Source organism: Rhyacophila brunnea, unplaced genomic scaffold (genome assembly GCF_057557595.1).
Source record: "Rhyacophila brunnea isolate RB1 unplaced genomic scaffold, BYU_Rbru_1.0 scaffold_1, whole genome shotgun sequence".
Taxonomy (NCBI): domain Eukaryota; kingdom Metazoa; phylum Arthropoda; class Insecta; order Trichoptera; family Rhyacophilidae; genus Rhyacophila; species Rhyacophila brunnea.
In genome coordinates this window covers 44,880,121-44,895,952 of record NW_028232751.1, presented here as the reverse complement: position 1 = coordinate 44,895,952, position 15,832 = coordinate 44,880,121, and the positions used below count along the sequence as shown (strand labels likewise).

Genomic DNA, 15,832 nt, shown 5'->3' with positions numbered 1-15,832 from the left:
GACTATTTCAATATTAATGTTATGTCTATTTCTTAGGTGACCGCAGGAAATAAGCTATTCCATCACATCGTTGAATCTGACGTCGTCGGTACAAAAATTCTCAAAGAGATAAGCAATCAAAATCTTCCTGGTGAAGTGACCTTCATGCCACTCAATCAACTCCAAGTTAGGGACAGGTCCTATCCCAAAGGCAATGTATGTCATCTATTTTTACTCAAATTTAAAATGCTCTTAATGTTATAGGTTCTCTATTTATTGTATAGCAACAGTGAATATGGCGAACCCATTTATTGGATTCGGTAGTAATTGCGTTATTAGTCTGTTCCTTCATAACTGACCTAACCCAGCCAAACATTTGAAGTTCATTGCATTATTCATTATGCATATAAAAGTAGATAAGATTGAATGATATATGCTGGTGAAAAACCATTTAATTGATTGTTTGGTCATTTATATAACAGAATTTTTGACCATTTACAAATACTTAAAATGACACATCCCAAAGAAAAAGTATTTAAATGCGATGTTTGTTATTTCATGAACAAACATTGCATGATTACTCCGAAATATTCATACAGGTGGAGGTGAGGCCTCGAATTTGTATTCTTTTGATCATCCTAGTGAACTTCAAACAGTGCGCACTCACTACAAGGGCTACTTGTTGCATCTTGCCCAGCAATACCACATACAGACTTCACCCGTAGGAAGATGAGGAAACAGTCGGCACCTGAGATTAGTACAGGCTATAGCGCAATACGCGACGTCTAGGCATTGTAGTGGACGCGCACTCTAACGCTTTCTATTGCCCCACAACTTTTACCATCCCACTTTGGGATTCACCACTTTAAATCAATAATATAAAATGTGAAACAAAATAATATATACTATGAGAGAGAAAAATATCACCTGCATTTTGGCCAAACAACCAATCAGATGGGTATGGTTGTCATATTGTTGTATGTGCCTATTTATTATCGTTTCAGAACATTATTATTATGCTGGAGAATCTGAAGTACGATCCCAAGTATGACAAAGCCATGAAGTATATTTTTGGCAAAACTTTGATATGCAGAGACATGGAATACGCCATGGCATATAGCAAAACCTACAATTTGGATTGCGTCACCCTTTTAGGTGATCAGGTAAATAATAAATACAAAAATTCTTAAAGAACACATTGCAACCATTGAAAAATTGTCACAGTAACGGAAACGAATTAAAATGTTTCTTTTTAGGTGTCATCAAAGGGCTTCTTCACAGGAATTTCCTTCGACCAATCCCGTACTTGCAGTACTTGCATAGAGATACAGAAAACCCGGTCTGAGCTGATGGAACAGATCAAGGGCTTGGAGTTGGAACTCAGCACGCTGCGTCAAGAACTTCACAAGACGGAAGCCAATATTAATAGCACCGTCTCGGAAATGCAGAAGACTGAGACAAAACAGGGCAAAGCCGAGTAAGGGTGATGTTTTTCTATATATAAATGAATGAAGATTATTGGTTTAAATTTCATGACATCTGCATCTCAGCCACTGCTGGATGAAAGCTTCTCCTTGCTGTCTCCACTCTTCTCGCTCTTTAGTATTTTGTTGTCACATACTTCTGCTACACTTGATTATCTCATTGGCCTGCTCTTGGTTGAAGTTTTTTTAATGTCTCTTGGATACCACTGGATGGTGAGATTTTTCCAGCGATGTGGCCTACCCGTGTCCACTTTGAATACTTTACGCCTTGTATTATGTCCAACACTTTTGTTTGCTCTCTTACTCATTTTACCATGTTTGTTAAAATAATTGATGTGAACATAATTGTTCATTAAAATTTCTCTTTTGCAGAGACGTTTTTGACAGGGTGAAAGCCAATATCAGGCTGATAAAAGAAGAATTATCTTCCATTGAGAAATTCCGTGGGCGTAAAGAAAGATCTCTGGCTCAATGCCGATCCAGTTTGGAGGTTATGCAGGCCACGAAGGAGGCCCGGAAGTCCGAACTGTGCCAGGAACTGATGAACCAGCTGTCAACAGCCGATCAGGGGAAGGTGGATGAGTTGAATGACGCCATCCGGAGACTTAATCAGGAGAATAAGGAGGCATTCAGCGCTAGGATGAATTTCGAAGCCACAAAGAATAATCTTGAAAACCAGTTAAAAAATAACTTGATCAGGTTTGTGTTATTGGTTTAAAGATTATAGGTGCCAAGCCAAAAGGCGTATCGGACAGAAATCAGTTATTTACTGACTGTTCATTGTTTAGAATATTATCTTAACCATTCCCAAAATATCTATTTTTCAATTTATCAAACTTTTCCTAGTATTGAATAATGATAATATGTTTATAATGTTCATTTAGACGTAAAGATGAGTTGGTACAGGCTCTCCAGGAAATCTCAGTTGAAGATCGAAAGAGGCGTTTGTCAAATAGTAAAGCCAATGTTTTGGCAACAGAAAAAAGAATCAAAGCCATCGCAAAAGATTTGAAAGACGCGGATAATAAAGAGAGGAATGCCGTGAAGGAAGAGGAGAATCTTAAAACAGATTCTGAAATGTGGAAAAAAAAGGTAATTATGTCATGAGAATTCCTATTAATAATTTTAACTTATGTATTACTTTCAAACAACTTCTCCTTACTTCTGCAATGTTTATCGAATTGTTATTGCGTAGATACTATTTTTTTTTTTAATTCTGATGTTTATTTTCAGGAAAAAGAAGCCTATGATGAAATGGATGAATTCACCAAGGATCTAGAAAAGATGGCATTCAAAGAGGTTGTAATTCAGCAAGACGTTCGAGAATCACTCGATAAGATCACTGCGCTGGGAAGCTTACCGAATGCTCCAGATTTGCACACTCAGTACCAGAATATGTCACTTACAGATGTAAGATATTTTTTTCTCCCTTATGTCGCAAATGTTGATTTGTACACATTCCAAGGAGAATCTCACATTTGTTATACAAACCCATCCTTAATTCATTGAAAGTGTATCTTCGATTTAACGTTTCATCTCCATGGAATGTAGTAACAGGAACAGGTACTCTTCATGTGATCAAAATTGTACAAATTATAAGGACAAGGAAACTCAAAAATTGTTTCAGTTTTAAAAAAATTACTTGTAATTTGTATTTTTTTCAGCTTTTCCGAGAATTAGAAAAGGCAAATCAGCTTTTAAAAAACTACAATGCAGTCAACAAAAATGCATTGGACCAATTCTTAAGCTTTTCTGAACAAAACGAAAAACTTATTGCAAGGAAGAAAGAAATAGATATTAGGTAAATTTTCATTTTTTTTGTCCTCAATTAACATCCCAATTAGTTTTAGAATTAAATATCTTTTCCAGAATAATACTAACTGTATCGATTACATTCTTTCTAGTCTTCTCTGCCAATTAATTGAAAATGTAACTTTTTTCTTTCAGTGTTGCGAACATTCGTCAACTAATTGACACGTTGGAGCATAGAAAACTGGTGGCCATTGAATTCACTTTTAGACAAGTGAGCAAGAACTTTACGGACGTGTTCAAAAAACTTGTACCGCAAGGCAGAGGCAGTCTGGTTATGAGAATGGCTAACGAGGATGGTGACAAAATTGGACCAGAGGTAATTTTCTTTCATTTTGTTTCTAAAGTCAAAAAACATTTGTTCCATGTTTAAATGTATCAAATTTGATTGCTGGCTGGCGACAGTTTTTTTTAAACATATTTTATGGTTATTGCGTTGTTCATTTTCAGCACCCCAACGTGGAGCAATTTATTGGCGTGGGAATAAAAGTATCTTTCACGGGCGATAATGCCACGATGATGGACATGAATCAACTGTCTGGAGGACAAAAGTCTTTGGTCGCTTTGGCTTTTATCTTTGCCATTCAGAAATGTGATCCTGCACCTTTTTATCTGTTTGATACAATCGACCAGGTAATTATTGTTAGAGTTATTAATGGTCGTTATTTAAAAATTGGAATGTGTACATGCCATTTTATACATGTAACTTCTTCATACATACATACCATTTTAAGTATATATCTATTTGTCCATGGTCAGGTAGAAACACACCAATTATGTATTTCCGATTAAGAAGGGTTAGGACTCATTGAAGTTTCTTTAAAATAAAATGTTTCAAATAGATTAAATATGTGTATACTTGCATTGCGTTTTGTTGGTTGAAGGTTCAAACACATGTATTTTTATGTACTTAAGTATTTATTCATTACAAACCATTATAAATCATTAACATAATTATTGAACTCAAGATAACAGAGTATTAAGTAGCATTGCGAATAATATAATTTGGCATTTTTATTGTTTATAAATTGGTATGTCGCAATTTCCATGTTTTACAGCGATAGGTACTCGTTCATTTTGACATTTTGATTTTCACTGTCACTGTCACAGACGAAACGAAATATCAAAATAAACATGTGAATCGGGAAATACATGAATTTACATCCTTCATCGAGCAAAAGAAAGGAGAAGCTTCAATAAAGTGATCTTAATTGAAATGAATATGATATTATAAACGTCATGATGTGTCAAAATATAACAAACATCTTCTATGTCTATGATTACTTTTAGGCTATACCTACAACACCCATATTTATTTTTTCGTATTCCCTACTTTGAATGTCAAGGGCCGAGCGTCTCCTTCGGGAAACCATATATGGTGTGAGAATTTGTGGGAGATATCTCACAAGACGTATAAACAGTGCATCACTGAGTGAAAAAGCATTTTGATATCAGTTAGCATAATTATTTGATCTGTTTCACGGATTATTACGTGAACCTAAAAGTCCAGTAAATGTAAGTATTTCTGGGATTGACATCTTTTACAATAATTGGGTGAACGATGCAAATATATACCAATACTTTGGCCAGATATAAAATAATAATATACAGTAGAACCTCGTTAATACGAATTCCAAGGGACCGAAAATCAAAAAAAAATTCGAATTACGAATTATGAAATGTATGAGGGTAAATATTTAATTTTCATTCATTTTATTTCCGATCATAGATGTCCCTGTCAATTTTCCGATTCAATTATCTCAAATTAAAATCTGTGCTAAATACCAAGTGTCATTAATCCACTCATTATTATATTATATTTAATTATTTTACCTCATAATCCTTTAAAAAAGAGTTAACATGGATTTCAATATTATATTGAACAATAATGTATTAGGCTGCTTGTATGTTATTTTATTATTTGAAAACGATTTTTAAAATAAAATATGCAGTCAAATAATCTATATTGATTCTCTAATTCGTTTTATTCGGAATCTTCGTGTTTAAAAAAAGTTTCATATTTCTTATATTTGCAATTGTTTGCCAAAAGCATTTCTGTCTTTATGTAGGTAAAAAAAAATAGGTATGTGAAAATACAATGAACAATTAAATGTAACATTTCATTCATGATAAAATGATTTATTGTTTTGGATATTTTGAATATCCAGTGCTGTCTGTGAATAGGTCATAAAAATCTTTTTATTACCCTCATTAAACAAGCAAGTTATGAAAGAATATCATTTTATCATCAGAATATCATCATACAAATAATAGATTTAGTAGGTTATGTTACGTTAGGTTATTTTTTTTCATCTCCCCTGACAAAAAATGATATTCTTTATCATTATCTACATGGGACAAGTTGTTTTCGTCATAAAATTGTATCATGAATGATAATGAATTTTAATTCAATTATGTTTAAAGTAGTAAAAGTAGTTGTAGTAAAAATTATCAAACAAAAAGCATCTCCCTGACAGAAAATAGTTTTCCTTTAATTATATTTTTGACACAAACCAAATAATGTTAAAAACGTGTACTGGAGAAACTTATGATAGTTTATTATAACACACGGAATATTAAATATAAATGACAACAAAAAAACACGTGAAACTACTCTACTACTCAGAGCGGGTTTAGTGCGTCAGCTCAATATCTATTTTGATTTTTTGAAGAAACATAGGAATTTAAAACACTCACCTAAAACAAAGAGCTCCTGCGTACATTCAAAACGTTTTTTTTAAATGTTTAAAAAAATTTAAAAAAATGTTTTTTTTTTGAAAAATCTCCCAGAGCGGGTTTGGTAACTCTATGCCTCATATCGAGATAAAGCCTTTATATCGAGGTTACCAAGTTATTTTCGTTATAATGAGTTATTCATGGGATTAGATTGTTTAAAATGTCATCCGAAAAATACTTCGACAAGACTTATTCTGTATTGTAACTCGTGTCATCAAAGTTATGAGCTAAAGTGTCGAATATGTGACGTAGTTGTGTTTTTTTTTTGAAAAATCGCCCAGTGCGGGTTTAGTAACTCTATGCCTCATATTATATAATAAGGTATTCCTTTAACATGTTTTTAAGAACAGATTTTCTTATGATTGTATGTTTTTATAGGCTCTGGATCAACGGCATCGAAAGGCGATAGCTGACATGATCCACGAGCTAAGTAGCTCAGCCCAATTCATCATGATCACCTTCCGGCCCGAGCTGCTGGACCACGCCCACAAATTTTACCATATCAAGTTCAGAAATGAAGTCTCCCATGTGGAATGTGTCACCAGAGAAGAAGCGAGGGATTTCGTTGAAAACAGTACAACACAGGGTTAAATGACATCTATTGATTATATTGTTTAATATTATAGTTTTATTTAATTTATTCATTTCCATTCTTGAACCTACCTGTATAAGCTGCCGATCAGTGACGGCGGTACATGCATTACATGAAATGTGGCATATTATACAGTTTTCTTATATTGTGATGAAGTTTGTTCCGAATTCAAACGATTTATGTTGGGCATATCTGTAAATAGGTCATTCGATAAGTCGTGTCTTATTTTTTGGCAGTAGTGTGCAATACCTATGTCCTTTTTTGTTTCGCTCTTGTTAGCTCTGATTTCGATAGTTTAATAATTGTTTACATTTGTTATCGCAATCCATTAAACAAAAATGAAAACATATATATACTTATAAATGAAATTGGAGACAATAAGAAGGCCCTTATTTTTTTAACTAAGATTAGTCGATAAATGTTGTTTTCATTAAAATGTTAATACTTATCGAATGGCCTATTATAATAATATAGTATTGTAGCTATGAAAGAACTATTCCTTTTATTGACAAATCTTTCAATAATACTTGAAGGATGAAATTAAAACGTTTTATGTTTATGATGAATCTTTATAATTATTGATTAGTCAAATATAAGTTAGATACTTTCATATATTAATACACAGGGTTAAATGACATCTATTGATTATATTGTTTAATATTATAGTTTTATTTAATTTATTCATTTCCATTCTTGAACCTACCTGTATAAGCTGCCGATCAGTGACGGCGGTACATGCATTACATGAAATGTGGCATATTATACAGTTTTCTTATATTGTGATGAAGTTTGTTCCGAATTCAAACGATTTATGTTGGGCATATCTGTAAATAGGTCATTCGATAAGTCGTGTCTTATAAGGATGAAATTAAAACGTTTTATGTTTATGATGAATCTTAATAATTATTGATTAGTCAAATATAAGTTAGAAACTTTCATATATTAATACACAGGGTTAAATGACATCTATTGATTATATTGTTTAATATTATAGTTTTATTTAATTTATTCATTTCCATTCTTGAACCTACCTGTATAAGCTGCCGATCAGTGACGGCGGTACATGCATTACATGAAATGTGGCATATTATACAGTTTTCTTATATTGTGATGAAGTTTGTTCCGAATTCAAACGATTTATGTTGGGCATATCTGTAAATAGGTCATTCGATAAGTCGTGTCTTATAAGGATGAAATTAAAACGTTTTATGTTTATGATGAATCTTAATAATTATTGATTAGTCAAATATAAGTTAGAAACTTTCATATATTAATACACAGGGTTAAATGACATCTATTGATTATATTGTTTAATATTATAGTTTTATTTAATTTATTCATTTCCATTCTTGAACCTACCTGTATAAGCTGCCGATCAGTGACGGCGGTACATGCATTACATGAAATGTGGCATATTATACAGTTTTCTTATATTGTGATGAAGTTTGTTCCGAATTCAAACGATTTATGTTGGGCATATCTGTAAATAGGTCATTCGATAAGTCGTGTCTTATAAGGATGAAATTAAAACGTTTTATGTTTATGATGAATCTTAATAATTATTGATTAGTCAAATATAAGTTAGAAACTTTCATATATTAATACACAGGGTTAAATGACATCTATTGATTATATTGTTTAATATTATAGTTTTATTTAATTTATTCATTTCCATTCTTGAACCTACCTGTATAAGCTGCCGATCAGTGACGGCGGTACATGCATTACATGAAATGTGGCATATTATACAGTTTTCTTATATTGTGATGAAGTTTGTTCCGAATTCAAACGATTTATGTTGGGCATATCTGTAAATAGGTCATTCGATAAGTCGTGTCTTATTTTTTGGCAGTAGTGTGCAATACCTATGTCCTTTTTTATTTCGCTCTTGTTAGTTCTGATTTCGATAGTTTAATAATTGTTTACATTTGTTATCGCAATCCATTAAACAAAAATGAAAACATATATATACTTATAAATGAAATTGGAGACAATAAGAAGGCCCTTATTTTTTTAACTAAGATTAGTCGATAAATGTTGTTTTCAATAAAATGTTAATACTTATCGAATGGCCTATTATAATAATATAGTATTGTAGCTATGTAAGAACTATTCCTTTTATTGACGAATCTTTCAATAATACTTGAAGGATGAAATTAAAACGTTTTATGTTTATGATGAATCTTAATAATTATTGATTAGTCAAATATAAGTTAGATACTTTCATATATTAATACACAGGGTTAAATGACGTCTATTGATTATATTGTTTAATATTATAGTTTTATTTAATTTATTCATTTCCATTCTTGAACCTATCTGTATAAGCTGCCGATCAGTGACGGCGGTACATGCATTACATGAAATGTGGCATATTATACAGTTTTCTTATGTTGTAATGAAGTTTCTTCCAAATTCAAACGATTTATGTTGGGCATATCTGTAAATAGGTCATTCGATAAGTCGTGTCTTATAAGGATGAAATTAAAACGTTTTATGTTTATGATGAATCCTAATAATTATTGATTAGTCAAATATAAGTTAGAAACTTTCATATATTAATACACAGGGTTAAATGACATCTATTGATTATATTGTTTAATATTATAGTTTTATTTAATTTATTCATTTCCATTCTTGAACCTATCTGTATAAGCTGCCGATCAGTGACGGCGGTACATGCATTACATGAAATGTGGCATATTATACAGTTTTTTTATGTTGTAATGAAGTTTCTTCCAAATTCAAACGATTTATGTTGGGCATATCTGTAAATAGGTCATTCGATAAGTCGTGTCTTATAAGGATGAAATTAAAACGTTTTATGTTTATGATGAATCCTAATAATTATTGATTAGTCAAATATAAGTTAGAAACTTTCATATATTAATACACAGGGTTAAATGACATCTATTGATTATATTGTTTAATATTATAGTTTTATTTAATTTATTCATTTCCATTCCTGTACCTACCTGTATAAGCTGCCGATCAGTGACGGCGATACATGCAATACATGAAATGTGGCATATCATACAGTTTTCTTATGTTGTAATGAAGTTTGTTCCGAATTCAAACGATTTATGTTGGGCATATCTGTAAATAGGTCATTCGATAAGTCGTGTCTTATTTTTTGGCAGTGGTGTGCAATACCTATGTCCTTTTTTATTTCGCTCTTGTTAGTTCTGATTTCGATAGTTTAATAATTGTTTACATTTGTTATCGCAATCCATTAAACAAAAATGAAAACATATATATACTTATAAATGAAATTGGAGACAATAAGAAGGCCCTTATTTTTTTAACTAAGATTAGTCGATAAATGTTGTTTTCAATAAAATGTTAATACTTATCGAATGGCCTATTATAATAATATAGTATTGTAGCTATGTAAGAACTATTCCTTTTATTGACGAATCTTTCAATAATACTTGAAGGATGAAATTAAAACGTTTTATGTTTATGATGAATCTTAATAATTATTGATTAGTCAAATATAAGTTAGATACTTTCATATATTAATACACAGGGTTAAATGACGTCTATTGATTATATTGTTTAATATTATAGTTTTATTTAATTTATTCATTTCCATTCTTGAACCTATCTGTATAAGCTGCCGATCAGTGACGGCGGTACATGCATTACATGAAATGTGGCATATTATACAGTTTTCTTATGTTGTAATGAAGTTTCTTCCAAATTCAAACGATTTATGTTGGGCATATCTGTAAATAGGTCATTCGATAAGTCGTGTCTTATAAGGATGAAATTAAAACGTTTTATGTTTATGATGAATCCTAATAATTATTGATTAGTCAAATATAAGTTAGAAACTTTCATATATTAATACACAGGGTTAAATGACATCTATTGATTATATTGTTTAATATTATAGTTTTATTTAATTTATTCATTTCCATTCTTGAACCTATCTGTATAAGCTGCCGATCAGTGACGGCGGTACATGCATTACATGAAATGTGGCATATTATACAGTTTTTTTATGTTGTAATGAAGTTTCTTCCAAATTCAAACGATTTATGTTGGGCATATCTGTAAATAGGTCATTCGATAAGTCGTGTCTTATAAGGATGAAATTAAAACGTTTTATGTTTATGATGAATCCTAATAATTATTGATTAGTCAAATATAAGTTAGAAACTTTCATATATTAATACACAGGGTTAAATGACATCTATTGATTATATTGTTTAATATTATAGTTTTATTTAATTTATTCATTTCCATTCCTGTACCTACCTGTATAAGCTGCCGATCAGTGACGGCGATACATGCAATACATGAAATGTGGCATATCATACAGTTTTCTTATGTTGTAATGAAGTTTGTTCCGAATTCAAACGATTTATGTTGGGCATATCTGTAAATAGGTCATTCGATAAGTCGTGTCTTATTTTTTGGCAGTAGTGTGCAATACCTATGTCCTTTTTTATTTCGCTCTTGTTAGTTCTGATTTCGATAGTTTAATAATTGTTTACATTTGTTATCGCAATCCATTAAACAAAAATGAAAACATATATATACTTATAAATGAAATTGGAGACAATAAGAAGGCCCTTATTTTTTTAACTAAGATTAGTCGATAAATGTTGTTTTCAATAAAATGTTAATACTTATCGAATGGCCTATTATAATAATATAGTATTGTAGCTATGTAAGAACTATTCCTTTTATTGACAAATCTTTCAATAATACTTGAAGGATGAAATTAAAACGTTTTATGTTTATGATGAATCTTAATAATTATTGATTAGTCAAATATAAGTTAGATACTTTCATATATTAATACACAGGGTTAAATGACGTCTATTGATTATATTGTTTAATATTATAGTTTTATTTAATTTATTCATTTCCATTCTTGAACCTATCTGTATAAGCTGCCGATCAGTGACGGCGGTACATGCATTACATGAAATGTGGCATATTATACAGTTTTCTTATGTTGTAATGAAGTTTCTTCCAAATTCAAACGATTTATGTTGGGCATATCTGTAAATAGGTCATTCGATAAGTCGTGTCTTATAAGGATGAAATTAAAACGTTTTATGTTTATGATGAATCCTAATAATTATTGATTAGTCAAATATAAGTTAGAAACTTTCATATATTAATACACAGGGTTAAATGACATCTATTGATTATATTGTTTAATATTATAGTTTTATTTAATTTATTCATTTCCATTCCTGTACCTACCTGTATAAGCTGCCGATCAGTGACGGCGATACATGCAATACATGAAATGTGGCATATCATACAGTTTTCTTATGTTGTAATGAAGTTTGTTCCGAATTCAAACGATTTATGTTGGGCATATCTGTAAATAGGTCATTCGATAAGTCGTGTCTTATTTTTTGGCAGTGGTGTGCAATACCTATGTCCTTTTTTGTTTCGCTCTTGTTAGTTCTGATTTCGATAGTTTAATAATTGTTTACATTTGTTATCGCAATCCATTAAACAAAAATGAAAACATATATATACTTATAAATGAAATTGGAGACAATAAGAAGGCCCTTATTTTTTTAACTAAGATTAGTCGATAAATGTTGTTTTCAATAAAATGTTAATACTTATCGAATAGCGTATTATAATAATATAGTATTTTAGCTATGTAAGAACTATTCCTTTTATTGACAAATCTTTCAATAATACTTGAAGGATGAAATTAAAACGTTTTATGTTTATGATGAATCTTAATAATTATTGATTGGTCAAATATAAGTTAGATACTTACATATATTCTATTGAAATATTTTATGTATGTAAGTGTGTTTAAATGATTAATAAAATGTTTAATAATTTCAACAATCTTTTATTATTTCCTTTCCATTGTGATTACATAAAGACTGGAAAAACTAATTGAGCTACAAGAGTACAAATACATTTTAGCGCTATCTTTAGAGGGGTACCACAACTTGCCAAGTCAAAGAATTTGGACTCTAGATTGAGAAAGAGTCAAGTATATAATCCGATTAGAAATTTTAAGGCATTTTGATTTTCAAATATTGAATAACGAAATTTCATTTAGTCTTGATAACAAAGAAACTACACAAGAAAAAGAAACGTGAATATTTAAAAAAGGAAATAATCCTACTCCAAGAACACTATAAAGCCCAAGAAAGCCGGCTGTTCTATAGAAAGATAAATAATGTAAGGAAGGGTTTCAAGCCTCGTATTACAATGTTCAAGGATGACGATGGCATGATACTCACAGAAAAGCACCGTATTCTTGCCTGGTGGGTGGGTTTCTTTGATAAACCTTTAAATACCCCCATAATGATGCCGGCAACACTAACATTGATACTCATGACCAGGAATCAGTACAAAGTGGCATTGATGATAATGAAAAAAATACCGACATTAAATGAGGTAAAAGGTGCCATGTCAAGGTTAAAAACAAACAAATCGCCTGGAATAGAGAACCTACAAAGTGAATAAATAAAATGTGGGGGGGAAAGCATGCTCAAACATTTGCATAGTCTAATCCACCAAGTATGGACTTCAGAAAATATGCCAGAGGAGTGGAAGGATGGGCTGATTTGTCCCCTGCACAAGAAAGGAGACCAACTACAATGTAGTAACTACAGAGGGGTGACACTCCTTATCTGCATATAAACTGTTATCGATTCTGATATTCCAGCGGCTGGAACCCATTATAGAAGGAATATTCGGGCACTATCAAGGAGGCTTTCGACGAGGATGATCATGTGTACTCTAGGCAGATTCTAGAAAAGACCACTGAATTCAATATTAACACGTTGATACCGCCTAAACCATGGCATCCTCAGAGGATCCAAGGCAATGAGGCCTGAATCATCATTGGGCTGATTCATGCAAACATGATCAGATCGACTGCGAGGCAAATTTCTAGCCCGTAAGCTTAGTTGTATGAAAATGTATAGTCATCCTTTTGCAAGTTCTACAAAATTTAATAGAATCAGTCTACCCCTTAATATAAATAAAATACTGCATTTTTTTATACCTACATTAATTCTATAAGCAAGCCAAGTAAAATCTAGCGTCATTATAAATTTTATTCTTAGTCAATTTTAAAAATACTAAGAAGCAAGCTGTAAGTTTATAGCCAATCAATAGCAAACGATTTTGTAGAAGTTACCTATATAACAATCGTCAGCACAATACTTTACATGCCAAAAATAGTAATTATTAATACCTATCATTTTTTAATATTATCACCTACATTAGCCTTCATCCAATTTTGACCAATAGGTATTGGAAGCAAAGTTCCCAGCCATACAATGTACCTAATACCTAGAATACCTAGTATATCTGATTTGAGATTATTTAAAAAAAATATGTATTTGTACCTAGTTCAAATATTTCAAAATATGTACCTACCTAGCAAAGAAATACAGACCCTTTTCAAAGCAGGTAGTTACCAAAAAAAGGTCTGGTTGACTATTTATGTGGTGAGCAGAAATTCTCAGAAATAAGAGACCCAAGGTACCTACCTACAAGCCAGGTACATATACCAGAGAGTGTTTTTGTCATTTTTCAGTGACAGAATTTGTAGGTTTTATTTTATTCTTGCATAGAGTTGACCTGCTCTCCAAAAAGGTTGATTCATTCGGTTTTTGGTCTCTGCGGACGTCGGCTGTGGCGCCGTGCTCGCCGACGTCATCGCCATTTTAAATTTAATTATTTTTTTTAAATATTTTCTACGCTGTACTTTTACTGAAACTGTATTCCGAACAATAAAACGCCGTTTTCGCCAATAATTCCGCGTTGTCAATCAATATAAGCATGTCCCCGGAAGAAGAAGCCAGCAGACGATATCACCGTGACTTTACATCATCATCAGGGGGGTCCAGCGCATCAACCTACACCCCCCCCTTTCGGAGGTGACATTTGGCCCCGGAACGTGGGGCATACGCCTTCTGATCGTGATCGTCTACGATTAGCAGGTAGGCGGATATTTTTTCGCCCGAATCCAAGCAAGTCTGTCTGATTGGCTTGTCGCCTTTTCGAGCGACATCGCTCCAAGAATACTTGGTTCCTTCACTGGCTGCGTCACCGGTGGCAGCGGCAACCGCGTTTCTGTAGGAGGCATGATCTTCCAGTAAGGCTTTGCTGGATTCAAGCTTGATTGCGAGAGACCAAGTCTCCGCGACGACTGCCTCCAGTTCCATTGTAATCGCCTTAATTGTCGATGCGGGGATCGTCGCCGGAGAGTAATTCTTTCACTCTTTGGATTGCTTGAGCAACCTTAGTAGCCCCGTTTCGGGAGTCTGTCACATCCGAGTCGGCTATCCTATCCCCGGGGAAGCAACGCTCTTTGGATTCTTGGCGTTTGGCCTCGGTATTTCCTCAGCGAGGGAACGTCTTTCCTTCCTGACCTTTTTGACCTTCACCTTAACCTTGGTGGCCTTGGTGGCTGCCGCCTCTTCCCTCTCTTTTCTTTCTGTGGCCGTTTGGCGTTCGGATGCTTTGGCCTTCACGGCAGCTTCCGCTAGGATTTTTTCCGCTTTCAGATCCGCAGCCTTTCGAGCAAGGATTTTCGCCTTTGTGGCAGTCTTAGTTCTCACCGTTTCCTTTTCGGTTTTGGTGGTATCAAGCACTGCATCTGTGTCAGAGTCCTCGGAGGAGGGGTCGGATTGCGTATTGTACCAGTCCTCGGGAAATATTGGCTCATCCCCTCCCGGGGTCGGATCGACCGCAGGTTTTCCCATGCCGTTGCTTTTCTTGTGGAGTTGCTGTGAAGAAGCTTATTATAATATATATATATATATAAGATTAGTAGAAGGTAAATGTGATGAATAGATCTGAACCACCGTAATGACGAACATAGTCAATTGATCAACATTAGCTACATCTCCTTCGGTGCTGATGGCATCGTGTAAATGAATATACATCCGAACGCAGTTTGGCTTGGTTCAACCGAATGAAAGTGAGGCGCTCCGTCTCGATTTTGACGTACATGTCGACGCAATATTGCTAAAGCAATCGACGATATCGCAGCAAATAGTTGTCAGCATTTTGACGAATCATCAAACGATATACGAGTACGTAATAATTCATCGAGCTAACCTTCTTGGTTTCCACACTTGAAATGAAATCAATGAAATTAGTGAAATTATTGTCATGTTTAAATGAAAACTATGATATCGATACTCACCGCTCAATGGATTTATCATCTTAAAACATCAGCGGGTATTGCAATGCATCGTATGAACGGTGTGTTTCG

At 32.9% G+C, this 15,832-nt stretch overlaps 1 protein-coding gene across 2 annotated transcripts in view; it reads left to right on the top strand.

Moving 5' to 3' along the window:
- Positions 1–6,718, top strand: part of LOC147079837 (structural maintenance of chromosomes protein 3-like) — a 29,919-nt gene extending 23,201 nt beyond the window's left edge. For both annotated transcript variants that reach the window (XM_085944885.1, XM_085944875.1), the window contains 10 exons: positions 37–195; positions 984–1,142; positions 1,236–1,456; positions 1,836–2,162; positions 2,348–2,555; positions 2,697–2,873; positions 3,128–3,264; positions 3,411–3,591; positions 3,723–3,905; positions 6,387–6,718. In XM_085944885.1, the coding sequence (XP_085801011.1) occupies positions 37–195; positions 984–1,142; positions 1,236–1,456; positions 1,836–2,162; positions 2,348–2,555; positions 2,697–2,873; positions 3,128–3,264; positions 3,411–3,591; positions 3,723–3,905; positions 6,387–6,599 (1,965 nt within the window). In that variant the 3' untranslated portion in view covers positions 6,600–6,718. The remainder of the gene's footprint in view (positions 1–36; positions 196–983; positions 1,143–1,235; positions 1,457–1,835; positions 2,163–2,347; positions 2,556–2,696; positions 2,874–3,127; positions 3,265–3,410; positions 3,592–3,722; positions 3,906–6,386) is intronic.
- Positions 6,719–15,832: the final 9,114 nt, after the last annotated feature.